The sequence below is a fragment of the Carya illinoinensis genome, chromosome 1 (assembly GCF_018687715.1).
Source record: "Carya illinoinensis cultivar Pawnee chromosome 1, C.illinoinensisPawnee_v1, whole genome shotgun sequence".
Lineage (NCBI taxonomy): Eukaryota > Viridiplantae > Streptophyta > Magnoliopsida > Fagales > Juglandaceae > Carya > Carya illinoinensis.
Window position 1 is genome coordinate 51,718,179 of NC_056752.1, and position 22,159 is coordinate 51,740,337.

General features: G+C 35.5%; 2 protein-coding genes across 2 annotated transcripts; one reads left to right on the top strand and one right to left on the bottom strand.

Annotated features, from left to right (window-relative positions):
- Window positions 1–1,017: 1,017 nt before the first annotated feature.
- LOC122282872 (pleiotropic drug resistance protein 1-like) lies at window positions 1,018–8,706 on the bottom strand. Its single transcript, XM_043094932.1, has 24 exons — window positions 8,086–8,706; window positions 7,812–7,932; window positions 7,610–7,698; window positions 7,383–7,467; window positions 7,131–7,290; window positions 6,934–7,010; window positions 6,533–6,586; window positions 6,346–6,436; window positions 5,962–6,263; window positions 5,557–5,838; window positions 5,103–5,419; window positions 4,820–4,983; window positions 4,620–4,723; window positions 4,375–4,531; window positions 4,170–4,292; window positions 3,897–4,063; window positions 3,470–3,802; window positions 2,985–3,275; window positions 2,811–2,894; window positions 2,572–2,705; window positions 2,203–2,430; window positions 1,934–2,105; window positions 1,560–1,814; window positions 1,018–1,445 (listed from the first exon to the last, which is right to left on the bottom strand). Exons 1-24 carry the CDS (start codon window positions 8,382–8,384, stop codon window positions 1,188–1,190), a joined length of 4,347 nt encoding a protein of 1,448 aa, XP_042950866.1. The 5' UTR covers window positions 8,385–8,706; the 3' UTR covers window positions 1,018–1,187.
- A 2,176-nt stretch (window positions 8,707–10,882) lies between these two features.
- Window positions 10,883–11,602, top strand: LOC122300936. Its single transcript, XM_043111944.1, has one exon. The coding sequence runs from the start codon at window positions 10,883–10,885 to the stop codon at window positions 11,600–11,602; it is 720 nt and encodes a 239-aa protein (XP_042967878.1).
- Window positions 11,603–22,159: the final 10,557 nt, after the last annotated feature.

A 22,159-nucleotide genomic window follows, 5' to 3' on the forward strand; every position in this document is an offset into this window, starting at 1 on the left:
TTTTTTTTATTTGAGTTTAATATTTATTTTTTTTAAAAAAATATGACCCACTCTATAATTATAAATATCATTTCTCATCTAATTGTCACCATCTAGCTTAGACGAGTGCCTATACTTCCATTGTAACATTTATGTTATAACCAAATGTCAATCATCGCTTCTGCTTTTAACCCGTGCGTTCATTGTCCATATCCCCAGGTTGGTATCTTCGATTTAACAAGCCATGCCATATTAACGTGAATGATGGAAGTCACTCCTCTATCCGGTGAATCTATTTCACCTTACTGACAAGAATATCTACAATTAAGTAGACTCTGGCTCTATAAATTATATTTTCAATGCATTTCTTATTTCCAATTTTAGTGTTGGTAAAATTATAAGTACTATACCAATATTTAGTATCTGTGAATACATTGTAAGCCAAACTGCTGCATTCGTAAGATTAGACTGCTGAATTCCGCCAAATATAGATTTTATTGGGTCATCAGCATCCTACAATAACTCAATGGTCTTAAAAATAAGAACTAACCACTTCTGCAACTCATATTAACACCTTGTGCTTTCTGCTAGAAGTAGAATTTAGCTAACGTTAGCATCAAAGCACGCTCATTGTAGATAGGAAAGAAGAAAAAAAATTAAGGGGAACTATATATATCTAAGAATTTAGCAGCTTCAAGAGCAATCTAGAATCTAATAGAATCTAAAGGAGGGACGATGATTGCCTAGCAGAATGTTTGTCGTTAACCATTAACTGCATTTTTTTTTTTTTCCCATTCAAATATACCATGATATCGAGCCAATTCCTCGTTGACACGGCTTTATTTGCGAAAGAAGTGTGGGGGAAATGTTTCTTTGCATATATTGTTAGTCAGGTGTTGTAATGAAGGCATGAGGGCTGGAGCTGCTTGTACACCATGCTTTAGATGCATGTATGGCTGAAGAAATTCGCTGTTTTACCAAGTCATGCTATCATGGGATTAGTCCAAAAACTGAAATGTTGCTGGTTGGGCAGGACCGTAGGAGACACACTGTTTTTATTTATTTATTTATTTTTGTTTGTATAATGAACCGGTGCCATATGATACATGTAAGTTATAAAAGAAATACAAAGAACTTCACAAGTTTTTGTTTTAATCTACTCGACATCCCATTCGAGTACTCATTTAAAAGAAAAAAAAAAAAAAAAACTATCGCCTCTGGAAGTTCAACATTTTAATGGACAGAGCAAAGATAAATGCAAAGAGTAATGCAAACCCAACAGTGACAGCTGCAACCACTCCCACGAACTCATGTTTGAAACCAAAATACTCTCTCACAAAATCTTCCACTGTTTCCCCACTCTCAAGGATGTCCTTCTTATCCCCAAACTGTGCTGCAACCAACCCGTAAAGGGTCCAAGCTAATGGACATGCCCAAGAGTACCATCTCCACCAAATTGGGATCCTCTGTTTTTTACCAGGTAGGAAAATGAAAGATGAGAAAAAAAATTACTCGAGGGTAGTATGTATAGAAGATGAAAGGGAGATGCGCTTGAAAGAATTGCGAGTATAAGAACTTACAGGTCTTGGGATTATAAATCCTGAGAAGAGATTCCATAGTGCATAAAATGCGGAGGAAACTATGGAAGAAATGTGGTAGTTTGGTGTCGCAGCAACAGTCATCATGCCATAGAAGGTGAAGTACAAAAGGGAGACATACATGAAAAATATATACCAAAAGAATTTAGCTGCAGTCCATTCAAAACCAATCATTGCATAAACTATGACACCATATGCCGCAGCTTGTGCAAAAACATATGGGAGCTCAATCAGAACCTGTAACAAAAAATGAAATTGCATGAACGTGGGTTTAAATCTTATTGAGAAGTTGATGTCTTACACATGCGTTTGATTAAAAATAAATAAGATGTCGTAGCTGGAAAAATTGTCAGTACCTGTGCCAAGGCATAAGGCAAGGCTGAATACATCCCTGCTGCTTTTTCTCTGTAAAAGACTGTTCGTTCAACAGCCACCACTGGCTGCACTGAATTGGCATTTTTAACACCGATAAAGAGAACAGAAGCGTACATCGAACCCATAGCATTAAATACATCTTGTTTCTTTGTCCTGTGATCATCAATGTTTGAAATTCAACTCAAAAGCTCAAAGATATTACAAGAATTTGCACATTTGTGAATTGCTTAGTTCTGTAGTTGTAACTTACGCTTTTGAGCCAAGGTTCCAGAACATTGTCCCGAACATCAGGGCTATGATGGTTGTGAAGAGAAACCTTACGGCAGTATACAGCGGGTTGCGCCAATATGACCAGTGTTGTTTCCACAAGCAAGCCATGAATTGTGTGAAATATGTCTGTGAGTATTGTGTAGGGAAATAGAGGTCCTTTGATCCAGGAGCAGGGCTGCTCAATTCATTAATAAGTGCTTTGTTTCTCCTGTAATATTTGGCATTCAATGGTACAAGTTTTGTAAAAAAATTCCAACATAACGACTGCATTTATTTTTGTAGTTTAGATGATGGGAACAAAGATATTATTTCAGTCTTAAAACTTAGTCAGGTATATTATTAGACCGACCTGTAGAGCTCCGAATTTCTGTACACATCAGCAAAATCAATTCCCAAAGCCGTTTCATGTGCTGAGGAAGTAACTTCCAACATCCAAGTCGCTGGATTATGACCATCTTTAATCTTACTGATTCCCTCTATTCCCTTGATGTAGCAGAGGTAAATGTATTAGCAAAATCTTTCAGAAAGAAAAAGATTTACAGGATAATTATGACTGTACATATCTCCTGATGGTCCTTGAGATCATACCTCAAAATAATTGATTAGATGGTAAGAATGGCGACCCAATGGCCCTACATATATCTCCTGACCCCCACGCTTCATTAGGAATAGCTGTAATTTCATGTTAAATATGTCATACTTGTTTACAGAAGATAAGGTCCCCAAAAGTTCCAAACAATTCGGTTAATTAGTATTCCTCACCTCATCAAATGATTCAAATATGTCAATGCTTGGCTGATGGATGGTGCACACAACTGTTCTTCCCGTGTCCACAGTGTTCCTCACAGTCCTCATGACAATAGCAGCAGCTCTAGCATCCAGCCCGGAAGTTGGTTCATCCATGAAAATTATGGAGGGGTTGGCAACTAGCTCTACTGCAATGGTAAGTCTCTTGCGTTGCTCAGTCGAAAGGCCATTCACACCAGGCAACCCAACCAATGCTTGCCTCAAAGGTTTCAATTCCACGAGCTCCATAACTTCCTCAATGAACATCTGCAATCATTTTTCATTTTCTAAAATTAGCTTTACCCGTGCTGGTTTAAGAATTCATGCAGCTTATGGGATGACTCCAATTTTTTTGTCATCCAGAGATCTTCAACTAGTAGATAAAGCTTTAGAATATAATAAGAAAATACAGAAACAAAGTCAGCATTTGAATATAAAAGTCTCCAATTTTAGATACCAACCTTCCTTGCTTCAGAATCAACATCAGGCGATAGGCGGAGCCATGCTGAATAGAGCAAGGACTCATACACAGTAACATGAGGAGAGTGGATGTCATTTTGCTCACAATATCCAGAAACTCGAGCAAACGTTTCTTGCTTCTTTGGGTACCCAGAAATTGTGATATTCCCATCAATATATCCACCGGTTTTTCTACCAGCCAGCACATCCATCAGAGTTGTTTTACCAGCACCACTGACACCCATCAGAGCTGTGAGAACTCCTGGCCTGAAAGCACCACTCACACCCTTCAGGAGCACCAATTTATCTTCAGTAACACCTTGAATCTTCATTTCCTGCAAAGTCGTTTTAAACAAATAGTGTGTAGATTTGAAAGTTGAAACAAAATTCACTTCATTTACAAACCATTTTATAATTGCTGCAAATTACCTGTGGCATGTCAACCGAGTATGTAATTTCATCAAAGGTAATGGAACGTTGTTCAAATGGAAGAACCATGCCTCTTTTCCTATTCCGATTGACCTCTACTGTATCCTCCGCACTAACAGACAAGGACTTAGAGGAAATACTTCTCATGCTAGTTTCAGTTCTACTCCCTGCAGGTCCACAAAATTCAGTTGGCTTTAAGAGAAACAACATAAATTAAGAATAGAATAACGGAATAGAAACACACAAACAGCTGTATCTCATGAGATATATCACCTATTTTGAATTGGTGACTTGAGCTATTTCCTCTACGTGGTGACTGACTGGCTTGTCCTGATATGTCATCGTGCCTATTGCTTTGAGGTTCTTCTTGTTTAAAAGCCTGTGGCTTTCCCAATGCTGCACAATTGTTTATACCAAATTACTACACATAATATCACAAGTTCGTATGTATGGAAATGGATAAAGTGGAGCAACGCACGATTGAGATAAGCGAGCGCCAGAGTGAAGCCAGCATTGAAAACTAAAATATATCCAATCAATCCCCCTACTCCTATCCAATACCAATAGGCATGTGGGAAGAATCCACGGGACTTCAACACTTCAATTCCCAGTGATTCCGTTGAGTTTGGGAGAACCTTTAACAGAAAAATAGGTACAACTGTCAGACAATTATTAAAGATAATAAAGAGAAAAGGCCGCACATTGACTAGTTCAAGAAATTACATGTCTCCAACTCTTCCCAAGGAACTCATTAACTACTATAGCATTCTGCCCATACATCAAAGGTGACGTCCAGTAACCCCATATCCACCACTTCTTCATGTTATCTGTGGGAGTAGGCAATGACAAAAGAAGCATTAAGTAGGCTGCAGTTCAATAACGATAGAGGCCACATACAGCATTATGAACTTGTTAAATTATACCTCTTGACAGGACAAAGCCACCCAATGCAAAAAGCATGACCAGTGCAAATGAACCAAATGTGGTGGCAATAATCAGGTCCCCCCTACCAATTGCTGCAATGAAGCGGAATAATGCAGAAGCCATCTGATTAACAGCTAAGAGCAGAAGGCACTGTCTAAAAAACCTGGAATATGTACATGATTGGGAAATAAATAATTTGAAATAGAAAAGAAAAAGGATATTGAAACAACTCTTTACGGGCTAATAATAGAAGTGATAGTTTTTTTTTATCTTATCTTTTACCTTCCAGCACTTGGATCAAATCCAATGACATAGTAAGTGATAAAAACCCAGACAGCAACTTCTACAACCGTAATAGGGATCTTGATGATCCATGAAGGAAGAGAGTATGCCCATGCAGGATAGAATCGGAGATTCCTTTGCTTGAAGAAAACTGGAAGCTTTGCTACTGTCATGGAAATCTCAGCTGTACCATTAAACATGATAACAACAACACCATAGAACAAAGCACCAGCGTAGATCCCTCCGTCGGTCACTGAATTGCGGTGCATCTCCGTCCGTAGGAAAATTGTCATTGCAATCAAGGCCATTATTAGAAGCTAAAAGAACAGAAAAGGTAAAATTTAATCACAATCATGTGTAATGAAATGTAATACATACATACATACATACATACATACATACATTATATATAAATATATAATACACAAAATCAAAATGAAGCTAAAAAACTTACTTGGATGAGCTTGAAGATGTAGACAAACGAATTTCTCTTCATAAGCAAGAATTCTCTTGATAAGCAAGCTTTCAACAGCTCTGCCTTTCTAACACCATACTTTCTAGTTGTCAAAGCAGCTGGGTGGCTCTTTGCCCTGTTAAATGGAGTTGCAAGCTCTTCTCTAAGTTTCCGTCCCACAAGAAACGATTCGAATGCCTCGGCAAATTCCTTGACTGTTACAAAATTGTAAGGCTCATCTTTAGCTGCCCAATACTGCTCCTGATCTTTCTTTGACGTCACCTATGACAAATCGGTTACGTGTGAATTCAACTATAAGATTTTGCATGCAGTCCTCTTCTTTTTAGAAGATAATAATATCTGTTAGCTTTTGAAACAAACAAAAAAAGCTATGTTTAGACTTACTTCTTGGAGGAAGTCGGCCACCCCTTTCCTTTCAGGACATTTGAAGCCCATAAATTCAAAAAACTCAAGAACTTGCTCACGGGGACCCTGATATACAATCTGGCCATCAGAGAGGAGAATAATGTCATCAAAAAGATTGTAAGTCTCTGGTGCTGGCTGGAGGAGTGAGATCATGACAGTGCCATTGAAAATGTGAGCATATTGCTTGATTGAATTCACAATCTGAAAAGTTGTCGAGCTATCCAGACCAGTTGATATTTCATCCATGAATAGCACCTTAGATGGTCCAACCAACATCTCACCTATAATTTCATATATCTGAAGATTATTCCTACATTCGCACAGAAAATATATATTTGTGCACATTGAACTAGGAATGATTACCTGTTGTTACACGCTTTCTTTGTCCTCCAGATATACCTCGTAACATTTGATTCCCAACCAAAGTATCTGCACAGACTTCCAATCCCAGAACCTGCAAAGTGGATTGGATGAGACATGAACCGTGGTAAACTACCTTGGATTTTATAAACTCTTTTCCTCGTTATGTAACAATTTGCAGTGATGTTACCTTTAAAATATAATCTGTCACCACGCTGGCCTCCTGACCTTCTGTTGCTATTGCCTGAATTAACAATCCCATATAAAAAAAAATTCAAAAGCAAATGTAAAAAATTATTCTTCTGGTTTGAACATAGCTTGCACATAACACATTAATGGAAGGCGACTGTTTTTGCCGTTGTAATATCTCAGTAACTACGAAAATATTGTGTGAAGGGGAAATTGAGAGAGAGAGAGAGAGAGAGAGAGAGAGAGAGAGAGAGAGAATTCCCCTGTATCAAGATAAACGACTTGTTCATCTATAAAACAATCATCAAGCTAAAAAGGTATGTCATTATGCTATAGTTATACGTATACGTTAAGCTATAATCTCCTAATGTGATACGTAAGTGGAAGTGTAGTCCTTCTTACCTTCATGTAGATGTCAATATCAGCATCGGGCTTAATATTTGCTTCTTTCTCTCTTTTTGCTAGCTCTACCAGCATCTCTGCAGTAGGGGGTGTTAAAAGAAAGGTCAAGCTTAAATCAAATAAATAATTCGATTACAATCTCAAGAGTACAATGAAGGAAGGATAGAAGAAAAACAAAGGCCTATCCGTATCCTAACCATAACGTGATCCGACCCCTTGACATCTTGCAGAAAAGGCCAAGGTCTCCCTTACTGTCATTTCGGCAATATGGAGGTCATGCTGACTGACATAGGCAGCAGTTCTCTGGGGAACAAACTCCCGCATTTCATGGCCATTATAAGTAACATTCCCAGAAAACTGAAAGAGAATTTCCGCTTCATATATTAGATATAAAACCAAAAATAACAATAAGCAATCCAAAATGTTGAAAAAGTCCTGAACTTTTATACCTTCAGGTCAGGATCGAGCTCTCCAGCCAAAGCCAGCAAGAGCGTGGTCTTTCCAGAACTTGGAGGACCCAAAAGTAACGTCATTCTATGTGAAAACGTCACACGTACACGAACCATGTTAAAAAAGTACAACAAAAGTTCTAACCCTGACGGTGAAATATTAAAGAGGGAGATTATCAAACATTGAGAGGTCATTCAGATAATCGGAACAAGGGCTGCCTCCTCACCTGCTTGGCTTGATGACCCCACTAACATCTTGAAGGATGGACAAATGCTTCTTTCTACTTGGAAGAATATGAAGATAATTCAAGAAACCCTTCAAAATCAAAGGACAACGGACGTAAGTTGTATAAAACTAATGAAAATGAAAAGCGTCAATATTTGTACAGTGTTAAAAAAAGGTTTACATATTTACACAACGTTAATTACCTCAAAAATGTTAACGGAGAAATTCAAGCAAGTAGGTAGAGCTCTGCTTCCAACATGAGCTTCTGCCTCAACTTTTAAATTCTCGAATCGGACTTCAATTGTCGGAAGAGGAATTCCTACTCTGAGAAATTTAATTTTAAAAAAACATAACTGAAAATTCTTATAAAACATACTTATAAAAATTAAAAATTAAAAAAAAAAGGAAAAAAAAAAAGACATGTTGGATAAATAGGATGAACAAAACTTACATAAATATAAATAACATTGAAGTTACCTGTCGATACGATCCTTGAGCTTCTGCAAGAACTTCTCATTATCCTCTTCGGGGACCTTCAACAGCCTCTCTATTAAACTCTTATTTTCCTCAACTCCAAGATCATGTATATTGATTTCACTGGCCACGCCTTGCGGCGTAGTCAGCAAACCTTTCTTCAGACGATTGAAAGTAGGAAGCTTCTGTAGCGCTGCCCATTTAAGAGCTTCTTCGTCGTCTTCTTCTCGGGAAGACCTTGAGAAAACTTCCATGGTATTGTTTCTCCATAGCGACGCGTTGTAAATATCACCACTCTCCATTGTAGAAAACCCAGGACTGTTGGTTGGAACTGAAAGTAAATAAGGGCGAAGATTTCAGGCCCGGAACCCGGAAATGCAGAAATGGGTTACCAATTATGGTTCGCTGGGTTTTATTCTTTCTCCCTTCAATGAAAGAATGTTTGGTGCGTATTTATAGAGAGGTTGAAGTCCATATACATTATACGGTGGCTTTTGAAGTGCCAAAATAGAAATGGCAGAGTTCCTAGACAGTGGACAGATTTCACAGTGAAATATCTTTCGAAATTCATCCGTAACAGTTGTTTGACTCTGAAACAATGAAAAATCATTTCTTTAAAATCACAAGTTTTCTTTTAAGACGCGAGACCCTCCTCAAATAATGGAATACGTCGGCTGGGAAACTTATTATTATTATTTTTTTTTAAGAAAAGAGTCCGGACCACATGTTTAAGTGACCCTTCCCGAATAAATTAATAAAGCCACTTATGATAGAGGAAACCGTGGTTAAAAGTCCAGACCATATCCACAAAAAATTGCTAGGCAACCTTCCAGCAAAGTCAAGGAACCAAAAAAGAAAAGAAACCACAAGACTCCGTGTATATCAGCACTTTCTGATGTAAAGTAGGCCAGCTTTGTCGATTCTTAACAAGCCTCTTAACAGAGGAGGCACCAACTCCGACTGACTCAAAGATAGCATAGCAGCACCATTATCCGATGCAAGACGAGCCAGGTAATCTGCGGGAGCATTTCCTTGTCTATAAATGTGACAGATAGTGAAGCATTTTCCTCCTAATAAGCTCATAAGTTCATACTTCATCCCAATAATTCTCCAAGTACCAGACATGACACTTAGACAGTTGGAGACAATTGACTACTATTATTGAATCCAATTCAATTTCCACGTTATTCAATCCAAGTTGGCATAGGAATCTCACGCCTATAAGTAAGCTCATAAACTCTGCATAATTATTTGTTCCATTACCAAGGGGAAAGGAAAAGGCTCTTATAAAATTACCATGAAGGATCCCATAGTATACCCCTTGCCCCTGCTTTGCCTGGATTGCCTCTGCTACTTCCATCAGTATTTAATTTAATCCAGCCTTGCTTCGATCTGTACCAGTAGACAGCCTTTAATTCTCTGTTGTATCGGCCCCTTGGATGAATATTCAGGTCAGCTAATATAGTCTTATCTTGTGATGATAGGCATTACTTCACACAATTTTTCTCGCTTAATTTGGCAAGCCAGAATTTTACTTTCCTCCATGTCTCCTCCACCAAATCCACGTTCCCTTTCATCCTAGCACAGCACCTACGAGTCCATAGCTGCCATGTAACAACAGCTAGAATAATTCCAATTATCAATCCACGGGCAGACTTTTTTTATGCTCTATGATACCAAAAATTCACCGCTTCTATCCAGGACTCAAACTCAGTTCTCAACATACCAACCTGTTTGGCGCATCTCCTCCAAATATCCTTAGCTACCTTGCCCAGCAGAAAAACATGGTTCAAGTCTTCATAGGCTCCATCTACACAGCAGTCACACCTGAAGGCTAGGAGAATCCCAATTTTCCCAAGTCTATCATGTTGGAAATATTTCCAAAATAATATATATTATATTTATTATTAATAATATGTTGGGATTTATTTTTGAAAGTTATGAATTATTTTGGAAAAAGAGAATTGAAGGAAATTTTATAAGCTATTGCTTATGGTTATAATATTTGGGTCGCCACAAATCATTACTTGACATAGTGGTATTGATTGCTCCTCTCAATCAAAAGGACATGGGTTCAAGCCATGCCTCTCTCAAAGGAGAGATTTTGTTGATTTTATGTAGCAACAAGTGAAGGGGGCACAAGCAAGTGCGAGGCGCTGCAATTAAAATGGAAAATAGCCATGCATCTGGGCTTGTGAATTGGCGCCTGGAAAATAAATGGCAAAAGTCACACCACTTGGGAATCGAACCAATGTGAGACGGATGAAGAGGAACCAACGTGACCATTGGACTGGGTCTAAGGCAAAAGTCACGCCACTTGGGAATCAAACCAATGTGAGACGGATGAACAGGAACCAACGTTACCATTAGACTGGGTCCAACCTTTGGATCACTTGGTAAAATTTAATGTAGAAAAACATAATTGACAGAACACATAAAGACAAATTTGAAATTCTCTCTCTCTCAAAAGTTTTTATTTCTTTAAAACTTGTTATTAGGATCTGTTCATTCTGTAGAGAACAGATTTCTAATCTCTTGGTTGAATAGTAAAATTTGAGGGTCTTCGAGGTCTAATTTTGTGTGTGCATAACGCAGTTAGACAAACAGACTTGTTCTAAGTTTCATTGTATCTTGGAAGTAAATTCGCTTGTAACCCATGTGCATACCGTAATTGGTGGGGGCGAATATTGTCTTAAGGAAAACGACATTTGTAACACGCCTTGAAGCAAACTTTCTCTCATTATTTTTGTTTTGCAGCCCCTTTTGTTCCAACAATCTTAAGACAATATTTCAATTATTAATGGCGCATAGTTTGAGAGAGTTTACTTTAGAGTTTGTAAAACTTGATCGTTTTGATGGAACCAATTTTCGACGTTGGCAAAAGAAGATGCACTTTCTCTTGGCCAATCTCAAAGTGGTTTATGTTCTAACTACTCCTAGACCATCTGTAAATGAAGACGAGACAATCGCTCAAAGTCGGGCAAGTATCAAATTGGTACAAGACGACTATATTTGTAAAGGACATATTTGCAATACAATGTCTGACACATTGTTTGACGCATACCAGAACAAGGCAACTGCCAAGGATCTATGGAACACACTTGAAGCTAAGTATCTTTTGGAAGATGCTCCAAGTAAGACATTTCTAACTACAAAATTTTTCAATTATAATATGATAAATTCTAGGTCTGTTGTTGAACAATTCAATGTTATGATGCATATTCTTGATCAATTCTCCCAACATAACATGAAAATGGATGAATCCATATCAGTTTCATCCATTATTGATAAACTTCCTCAATCATGGAAAAAATACAAAAGAAGTTTGAAACATAGAAGGGAAGAAATGTCTCTAGAAGAGTTAGGCCAACATCTTCGTATAGAAGAAGAGATAAGGCTTAGAGACAATAATGAAGAGCGTGACTATTTAACTTCTAACATGCACATGGTAGAGGAAGGAAAGACCCACCAACACAAACAGCCCAGTGAATCCGAATATAAAAACCGAAAGAGAGAATAATTTTGAAAGAAAACAAAGTCACTTCCAAAATGAAAATCAGAAGAATCTGGGAGTAAGTTGCTTCCATTGTGGCAAACAAGGTAATTATAAAAGAGAATGTCGTTTTCTTAAAAAGAAACCACATGACTTTGGTTTTAAAGATAATTTTGAAACTATGATCTCTGAGACCAATACTCTTGAAGGAGATAACTCCTGGTTGATTGATTCAGGAGCAACAAGGCATGTCTGTAAAGACAAGAGTTTATTCAAGAGGTACGAGCCAATGGAAGATACATATGTTCTATACATGGGGAACTCATCCACTGCCGTAGTTAAAGGCAAAGGGACAATAAAAATAGAGTTCACCTCCGGAAAAGTACTTACTCTCAAAGACGTGTATTATGTACCAGAAATTAGAAAGAATGTTGTATCTGGTAGTCTTCTGAATAAGTTTGAGTTTAAATTAGTTTTTGAATCAGATAAATTTGTACTTACCAAAAATGGTAATTTCGTGGGGAAGGGATATTTAAGCAAAGACATGTTCAAACTTGATATTAATAATTAAGGTTTTTCTTAATTTACAGCATTTTGTTTAGAATACATGAATGTTAAAAATCTAGTTGATATGGATAATTTAGATTTTATTTATGAATATGCATGCAAACAAATAAAAAAAATTGTGTGACTTCTATGTGATTTTTCTATATATTGTTATGTTTATATAATGTCTTCAAAGAACCAAATTATTTGGATAGTTGTACAAAGCATTTTATGATATTTGAGAAATATCATGGATTATGGTATTGAGTACAGTTGATTTCCTTCGGTTATAGAAAGAGATTTCTTTCAGTTGTAGAAGGAATATAAATGTCAGTTGGGAACTGAGCATGATGATCACAAATCAACCAGTGGGTAAATATTTATCCTTGGTGGAGTAATCTCCTGAGATTAAAGAAGCAAGCATGCATAACTTAATCAACTATGATGACTAAGTTTATAGCATTGACTTCTTGTAGTAAAGAGGCAAAGTGGCTAAGAAAATATTGATAGAGATATCGGATTTGGCCAAAATCAATGCCCCCAATATCTTTGCATTGTGATAGTTAGGTTGAATTTGTTAGAATAATTTTAAATATGGGCTACTATTGATTGCATGCTTTATAAAAAAAAGGGGGTTAGATATAAATAGCTCATAATGGTACTTTGGTTAAACCCAATATGTTAAGTGATCATTTTGGGGTTTATTGCACCTTAGTAAAATATGATTATATCCTATTTAAAATGTGGTTAATTGTATGTAGGCCTAGAAGTTTAAGGGTCTTATTCTGTTTTTTTCTAGACCCATTGGGTTTTGGAGTTTTTAATGGGAGGACTCCACATAAGACTTTTATATATATAGCTAGGTCCCCTCTCCTCTCCACGAATGTGTGTCTATTGGCTTACCCCATTGATAGCTAATACTTTTGTGAGGAGAAGGAGGTGAAGATTTAGCCACTAATATTATTCGTGGGATTTCAATATTGTTTTCAAGATGACTTCCGCAGGTATGATATCTATATTTTATAATCTTTTTGTCTATTAAGATTCTTATCTGTAGCATGTGTTTCTAGTTTTTTTTTAACAGAATTGGCACGGGCCAAAGCCATATATATAATGGCAAGTCTAGGCATATATTAAGGCAATTACTCATAGATAGATTAATTACGATTGATTTTACTAGATATTGTCGGAACAGACATATCCATTAACTAAAGAACTTGCAAGAGAATTGATGTGGGACATCAAAGGGATGAGTTTAAAGCCAAAACAATAAAATCACCAATAATGAAAACTCAACTCAACTCTTGAATATGTCATGACTTGAGTTCAATGAGCAAAGTACATTATATGTTTGTGGTTTGCAAGCACCATGTTATTAAATTAGTTTTCAAACTAATTTACCATCCCAAGATTTAAGTGCTTGGTACGGTAATGAAAAGGAGAGGTTGAGCAAATAGCTCTTAATAGACTTATAACATGGTTATGTTAAAGTGTTTTATTACATGACACTTTCGATAAGTCTACCTATATGAGTGTCGGGGGTGGTGCCCCTCCTATGCGAATTAGACTTTGTCACTAGAGCGCTCATGAAACTAGGATATAGACACAAGGCCAATCCACGTGTCTGCTTTTATGAGCTACCCAAAGAGAAGAAAATTTATATATGAGATATATCCGGCTAATCGTATAGAATTGCTAGTTCAAAGCATATCTACTATGCCATTCTGATTAGCTTTGATGTATTTTCACTATGTAAAGGTTCAAGTCCACAAGATAGCTTCATTTATATATAAGTTTTCCTATTTTAACCAAGATGTATTTTGAAAATGGTGGGAGATTGTTGGAAATATTTTCAAAATAATATATATTATATTTATTATTAATAATATGTTGGGATTTATTTTTGGAAGTTATAAATTATTTTGGAAAGAGAGAATTTAAGGAAATTTTATAAGCTATTGCTTATGGTTATAATATTTGGGTCTATAAATATATTATAAATATATTACTTATGGTTCAAGCCATGCATCTCTCAAAAGAGAGATTTTTGTTGATTTTATGTAGCAACAAGTGAAGAGGGCACAAGCAAGCGCGAGGCGCTACAATTAAAATGGAAAATAGCCATGCATTTGGGCGTGCGACTTGTGAATTGGCGCCTGGAAAATAAATGGCAAAAGTCATACCACTTGGGAATCGAACCAGTGTGAGACGGATGAAGAGGAACCAACGTGACCATTGGACTGGGTCCAACCTTTGGGTCAACGGTCACAATTAACATACATGTTCGGATCAGATAGGAAAAATCACAACTTTTCATTCATATCCTTTGGCCCTTTATAAATAGATCCATTGGCCTACGAATTTAACATAGAAAAACATAATTGACAGAATACATAAAGACAAATTTGAAATTCTCTCTCTCTCAAAAGTTTTTATTTCTTCAAAACTTGTTATTAGGATTTGTTCATTCTGCAAAAAACAGATTTCTAATCTCTTTGTTGAATAGTAAAATTTGAGGGTATTCAGGGTCTAACTTCGACCTTCGTGTGTGCATAACGCAGTTAGACAAATAGAATTGTTCTAGACTTTATTATATCTTGAAAGTAAATTCGCTTGTAATTCATGTGCATACCGTAATTGGTGGGGGCGAATATTGTCTTAAGGAAAACGACATTTGTAACGCACCTTGAAGCAAACTCTCTCACTATTTTTGTTTTGTAGCTCCTTTTGTTCCAACATATCATCCACACTAAGTGCATTGTTGAAGCACTTCCACATTATCACACTCATCTTCTTAGGGAGACTTGAATGCCAAATCCAATTTTCCCATCTTATTTTTGAAGCTCGTACTCTTATACATTCCCAAGCACTCGATGTAGTGAACATTCCATCCTCCTTAGGCACCTAGAACAACTTATCTGCACCTTCCTTGCGTCCACCCAGGGAACTCACAATATCATTGGCTTTTTGGTGACCAACCAGATGACATAACAAATCCAGGTCCCAGCCAATGTCCAGTCAACATTCTTTCAGTTTTAGACGAGGCACAAAAACAGGAAAGCTAGAGGCAATAGCATCTTCTCCCATCCATTTATCAAACCAAAAGGAAATATCACCCTCATTATGCTTCCATTTAGAATGAGCATAGACACTAGGCACACAATTCATCAAACCTACTATTTTTTAGAATGTGAGCTTGACACAGGAGCTGATTTAGAGTATTCATAAGCCGGTTCGAGGGGGAAATGTTGTCTTAAAAGTTGATATGGCGAAAACATATGATAGTATTGATTGGAGCTTTCTCATTCATGTGATGGATGCATTTGGGTTTTCTACAGCTGCTTGTAATTTAGCAAGGCACTGTATTTCTTCCCCATGGTACTTGGTAGTGATGAATGGCATTCCTAAAAGTTTCTTTTAAGGAGCTCGAGAGTTGCGGTAAGGGGATCCTATCTCACCTTATTTGTTCATCGTGGTGGAGGAAATTTTGTTGTGCATTTTGAAGAAGAAATTTTGGGAAGGAACTATTGGAACTTTCTCACTTCTGCGAGGTTCCCCGATTATCTCCCATCTACTTTACGTGGATGATATCGTCATTTTTTCAAATGGCAATAAAAACTCCCTTAAGGCAATCTCGGATTCTCTTGCACTTTATGAGGCTTGGTCTAGTTAGAAGGTGAGTAAGGGGAAGTCATCTTTGATTTTCTCTAACCGTATCTCTATTGCTAGAAGACGACGCTTACTGAGATTGATAGGCTTCTCAGAATGATTGCTTCCTTTTAAATACTTAGGCGTCCCTATGGTGTCTGGTAGACTCAAGGCCATGCATTTTGATGATCTTCTTGGACGAATTCAGGATAGAATAGGTGGTTGGAAGTCCAAGCTTCTCTCTAATGGAGCACGGTTATTACTTTTGAGGCATGTGCTTAGTGGCATTCCGGCTCACATTCTTTATATTCTTCAAGTGCCAAAATCGGTTATTGTTGCTCTTAATCAATCATTAAGTAATTTTTTCTCGAGGTAGACGGATGGCAGACCGAAAAAATATTGGAAATGATAGAATTCGATGAGTCTACCGACTAGTGAGAGGGGCATTGGTGTTGATAATTTTCAAGATGTTCAAAAATCCCTTCATATGAAGCTGCCTGTAAATTATTGACAATTGATTCTTTATAGTCTCAGTTCTTCAAGGCCAAATATGTGAAGGAGGATCATATATCTCTCTCACCATTAAACAAAGGTTCTCGGTTATGGAGGTTCCTACATGTTTCCTTGCTCATGTTAAGTGATTAAAATAAATAAATAAATAAAATAAAATAAAATAAAGAATTCTTTAGTTTTCTTCTATAAACTAAAATAATCTCAATTATTAAATATGTTTAATAAATAAAAATTAAAGTAATTTTTACAAAACTCAAAAATCCCTTCCCTATCTAAAACATATTTTCAATGCGTCCACCACTTTTTCAAATTTTCAAAGAAATAAATAAATAAATAAATCGAAACATGTTTTTTGGGAGTCATGTTTCACAAAACCTTATAAAAAACTATGAATAATGCTACACTTTTCGTTGGATTTTTTTTTTTTTTTTATAAATTTTGTTACTTCCTGATGAATGAAGTATTTTAATGATGTTGTGAATTTTTTTTTTTAAAATATTAAAAAGTGTTAAAAAAATACATGTAAAAAAATACTTGAAATTGAACTAACGGGAGGCCCCAACGGTGCGAGTAGTACCACCCTAAAACTATTTTTAAAGGCTTTCTAAAACGAGTTAGACTTTAAAAAAAAAAAAAAAACATCTAAACGTGATCCCACTGTTCCTCACGATGGTTCAAATTTCCCCTACATGTCCGTGTGGATAGTAGTACTGATGGATGTGTTTGGGTGTCCTCAACACTTCTCAACTCTTCTTACTACTATTCATTACTTTATTATTACTTTTCACCTATTTTTATTACTATTCATTACTTTTTACCTACTTTTTATTACTATTCAGTACTTTATTATTACTTTTTGCCTACTTTTTACTACTATTCACAACTCTTCTTAACACTTCTCAACATCCAAAGATTCAAGAGTAACATACATTAGAGAGAGAGAGAGAGAGAGAGAGAGAGAGAGAGAGAGAGAACCAAGTACATGATGTCTATATCTTTGGATCCTACATGTGTATAATATATATCTTAATCAAAATGCTTAAAGAAATTAGAACTTACTAATTTTTTTGTATTATTAGTTTCAAGTTGTGTTGATCAATGTCACAATCCCTCTTGTTGAACTCAAGATTTCAAGTTTCATGTGATTATAAATCTACACATGGATTTTGATGATAACAAATGAATTCAAAGAATAAAGAAGTCTCAAGCTCAAGTTGTCTACACAATGGAGTCAAGCACATCAAGGAAACAAGCATGAGCAAGAAGGGAACAAGTTCACATTAAAATTATAGAGTAATGTTGTAAATCTCTTCAAAATTCGAAATTAGGATTAATGCTCAAAATTAATATTTTATCATAAAGCATTAAAATACATTTTCCACATGTGCATGAATATTTTTGAAAATTAAATTTGAAAATTTTGAAAGATGATTGATTGTCATCTTTTGCATGTGCATGCCTTGATTAAAGGGTTGAACTTTGAAAATATTAAAGATGATTGATTGTCATCTTTCACATGTGCATGTTTTATTTGAATATTTTCAAAAGTAATTGATGCTTTTTTAGACTTATACAAAAAGTAAAAGATTAGGTTTGAATTTTTTGAAAATGAAAGTGTGCTCATTTTGTCATATGCCAAAAGTAAAAGATTAGGTTTGATTTTTTTGAAAAAGTGAATGATGTTGTCTTTGACAATTGAGAAAGAAGAACCTTTTATTTGAATTCTTTGAAAAAGTGAATGATGTTGTCTTTGACAATTGAAAAAGAAGAACCTTTTATTTGAATTTTTTGAAAAAGTGAATGATGTTGTCTTTGACATGTGAATCTTTTTAAATTTGAATATGAAGTCTCATATGCCTATAAATAGATCATTTGAGAGCTTCACATTCACAACACCAAGAGCATACAACATTCATTCAAAACTTTCATTATCTCTTCTCTAAACATTGAGCCTTAATCCTTGTTCATTTTGAGAGATATAGCTTGCGCTGTATTGTTCTTATTTCACTCGTTGAGGAGTGTTTTCTGATAACCTACCCACTATCAGCTTTTGTATCAGAAAAAGGGTGTGTATAACCCTTGTGTGTGTAGAAAGTATTCTACACAGGGAATAGTTGAATCACCACGTGTAAGGTGATTGCAAGTGTAGAGGGTGTTCTACACGGATCCTTTGTAGCGGTGTTGTTCAAAGGTGTAATAGGTTTCTATCTCCACCTGAAGGAGGTTGAATAGTGAATTTGGGAATCCTCAAGGGGTAGCTTGAGGCGAGGACGTAGGCAGTGGGGCCGAACCTCGTTAACATACTGAGTTTGCTTCTCTCTTACCCTTACTCTTTATATTTATTGTTATTTCATATTTTGTTTATATTTTATATTATATATTTGATTTATAATTGTTATTTTTTTTAATACAACTCAATTCACCCCCCCTCTTGTGTTAGTCATCTGGGCAACAATTGGTATCAGAGCTAAGAGCTCTATTATAAGATTAACTATCTTTTGAGTTAAGATCTTATGGCTAACATTGCAGCTTCATTTGGTGAAGGTCAATCTAGTAGTCGGCCTCCACTCTTTTGTGGAGATAATTACTCATTCTGGAAAGTTAGAATGAGAATATTTCTTCAAGCTCAAGGTAGAGAAATATGGAAATGTATTGTAAATGGACCTTATATTCCAACAAAAGTGGTTGGTGGAGTAAAGGTCAAAAAGGAAGAAGAAGAGTTTGATCGTGAAGACGATAGACTTTATACTTTAAATTTAACTGCTATGAATTTATTATATAATGCTCTTAATGGAAATGAGTTTAATAGAATAATGAATTGCGCTACGGCAAAGGAAATTTGGGATAACTTGGAAGTAACTTATGAAGGAACTTCGCAAGTCAAGGAATCAAAAATTTATATTCTTACTCATGAATATGAAATGTTTAAGATGAATGATGATGAATCTATTTCTAGTATGCACACTCGTTTTACTAACATCATAAACAACTTGACAGCTCTTGGCAAAGTTTATTCCAAGGTGGAGATAGTAAGAAAAATTCTCAACTCTTTACCAAAACGTTGGGAATCAAAAGTTACAGCGATTCTTGAAGCTAGAGACCTCAAGAAGCTCGAAGTCAATGAACTCATCGGGTCACTTATCACCCATGAGTACACATTGAAAAGAGGAGAAGAAGAAGGAAAGCCAAAGAAGAGCTTAGCACTTAAAGCTGTTCCTCATGAAAGTGAAAGTGATGAAGATGAGGAAAATGACGATAAAGATGAAGAAGTTGCGATGATAACAAGAAGAATTCAGAGGTTCTTGAAGAAAAATAGAACTCCTCCGAGGAAATCTTTCAAAAAGTTTTCCAAGAAAGATTCAGGTAAAAACGACACTTTAATTTGTTATAAATGCAATAAACCTGGTCATATCAAGCCAGATTGTCCTCTGCTAAAGAAAGATCGAAACAAGGGCAAGAAAGCAATGAAAGCTACATGGGATGATGATTCAAGTAGCTCAGATAGTGAAGCAAGCAATGAAGAATCAGCAAATCTTTGTCTTATGGCTAAAGATGACATTGAGGTAACAAATCTTGATAATATTGAAAATCCTTCATATGAAGAATTGCAAAATGTTTTAGAAGAGATTTATGAGGAATTTGAAAAATTGGGTATCAAGTATACTGCTTTGAAAAAGAAAAATTCTTCTTTAACAAACGAAATTGAAATTTTAAGAAAAGAAAGTATCATTTTGAAAGATGAAAATCTTGAATTGAATAAAAAGAAAACCGATTTAGAAAATATTGTTGAAAACTTTACGAATGGAAAAAGAAATTTTGAAAAACTTCTTGGTAGTCAAAGATGTGTTTTTGACAAGGCAGGTTTGGGATATATGCCAAAACAAAAATACAAACCTTATAAAAATTTCTTTGATAATCATTCTACCTCAAAAACTAATATTCAAAATTCTTTTCATAAAAATAATTTTGTCAAAAAAGGATATTATTATAATCATTCAAGTTTTTCATATATGTCACATGCTATTTGTAATTTTTGTAATAGAAATGGTCATAATTATCATACTTGTCCTATTAGAAGAAATCATACAATGACTATTAGGGCCATATGGGTACCTAAAAATCTTGTTTCTTCTAATACTAATAAATAAAGGACCCAAAGAACTTGGGTACCAAGAAAAATCATTTTAATTGTTTTTATAGGTATGCATGAAGTCATCCACAAGCAAAAATAAGTGGTTTTTAGATAGTGGATGTTCAAGACACATGACGGGAGACAAGACTAAGTTCTTTGATCTTAGATCTAAAGAAGAAGGACACGTGACATTTGGAGACAACTCGAAAGGGAAGATCGTGGGAATAGGTAAAATTGGTAATGAATCTTCTCTCATAATTGAAGATGTTCTACTTGTTGAAGGTTTAAAACATAATCTTTTGAGCATAAGTCAATTATGTGATAAAGGATTTACAGTTACTTTTAAAATGGATAAATGCATTATTTTGAATGATCATGATTGTAATATTTGTTTTATTGCTTTTAGAAACAATAATGTTTATACAATTGATTTTGAAGAAATTACCTCACAAGATGCTATTTGCTTGTCAGCTCAAAATGAAACTAGTTGGTTATGGCATAGAAGATTAGGTCATGCCAACATGGAACTTATTTCCAAACTTTCAAAAAATGATCTTGTGAGAGGTTTACCAAAAACATATTTTCTTAAAGACAAAATTTGTGATGCATGTCAATTTGGTAAACAAACAAAAACTTCTTTTAAAACTAAGAAACATATTTCCACTACTAGACCATTGCAACTGATACACATGGATCTTTTTGGACCAAATAGAGTTGCAAGTCTAGGAGGAAAATATTATGCATTTGTTATTGTTGATGATTTCTCTAGATATACTTGGGTCATCTTTCTTGCTCATAAAGATGAGGCACATAATGCCTTTACCAAGTTATGCAAGAGAATTCAAAATGAAAAGGGCTATACTATTTCAAGTATCCGAAGTGATAGGGGAAAAGAATTTGTTAATAAAAATATTGAAACATTTTGTGATGAAAATGGTTTTATTCATAATTTTTCTGCTCCTCGAACTCCTCAACAAAATGGGGTAGTAGAGAGGAAAAATAGATCTCTTCAAGAGATGGCAAGAACAATGCTCAATGAGAACAACTTGCCTAGTTATTTTTGGGCCGAAGCGGTAAGTACTGCATGTTATGTTATAAATAGAGTTATGTTAAGGTCTAAATTAGATAAAACCCCCTATGAGCTTTGGAATGAGAAAAAGCCCAACATTGGTTACTTTCATGTATTTGGATGCAAATGTTTTATTTTGAATGACAGAGATAATTTAGGCAAGTTTGATGCAAAATCTGATGAAGGTATTTTTCTCGGGTATTCTACTAATAGTAAAGCTTATAGAGTATTCAACAAAAAGACTTTAACTGTACAAGAATCTATGCATGTAGTATTTGATGAATCTAATTCTCCACTCTCCAAGAAATCTATTGATGAAGAAATAGAAGGTATAAATAACACAGAAAGTCTCAATCTCAACAAAGAGAAAGCAATAGAGGAAGTTCAACATGGAGCCATCAGGAAAGATCATCAAAATTTAATACAAGATGCAACCAAACAGTGGAAATTTGTGAAAGATCATCCAGTGGAACAAATTTTGGGAGAACCTTCACAAGGTGTAAGTACTCGATCATCTCTTAGAAATATTTGTAATCATACTGCTTTTCTATCTCAAATTGAACCCAAAAATATTGATGACGCACTTCTTGATGAATCTTGGATTCTAGCTATGCAAGAAGAGTTGAATCAATTTGAAAGAAATGATGTTTGGACACTTGTTCCTAGACCCAAAAAT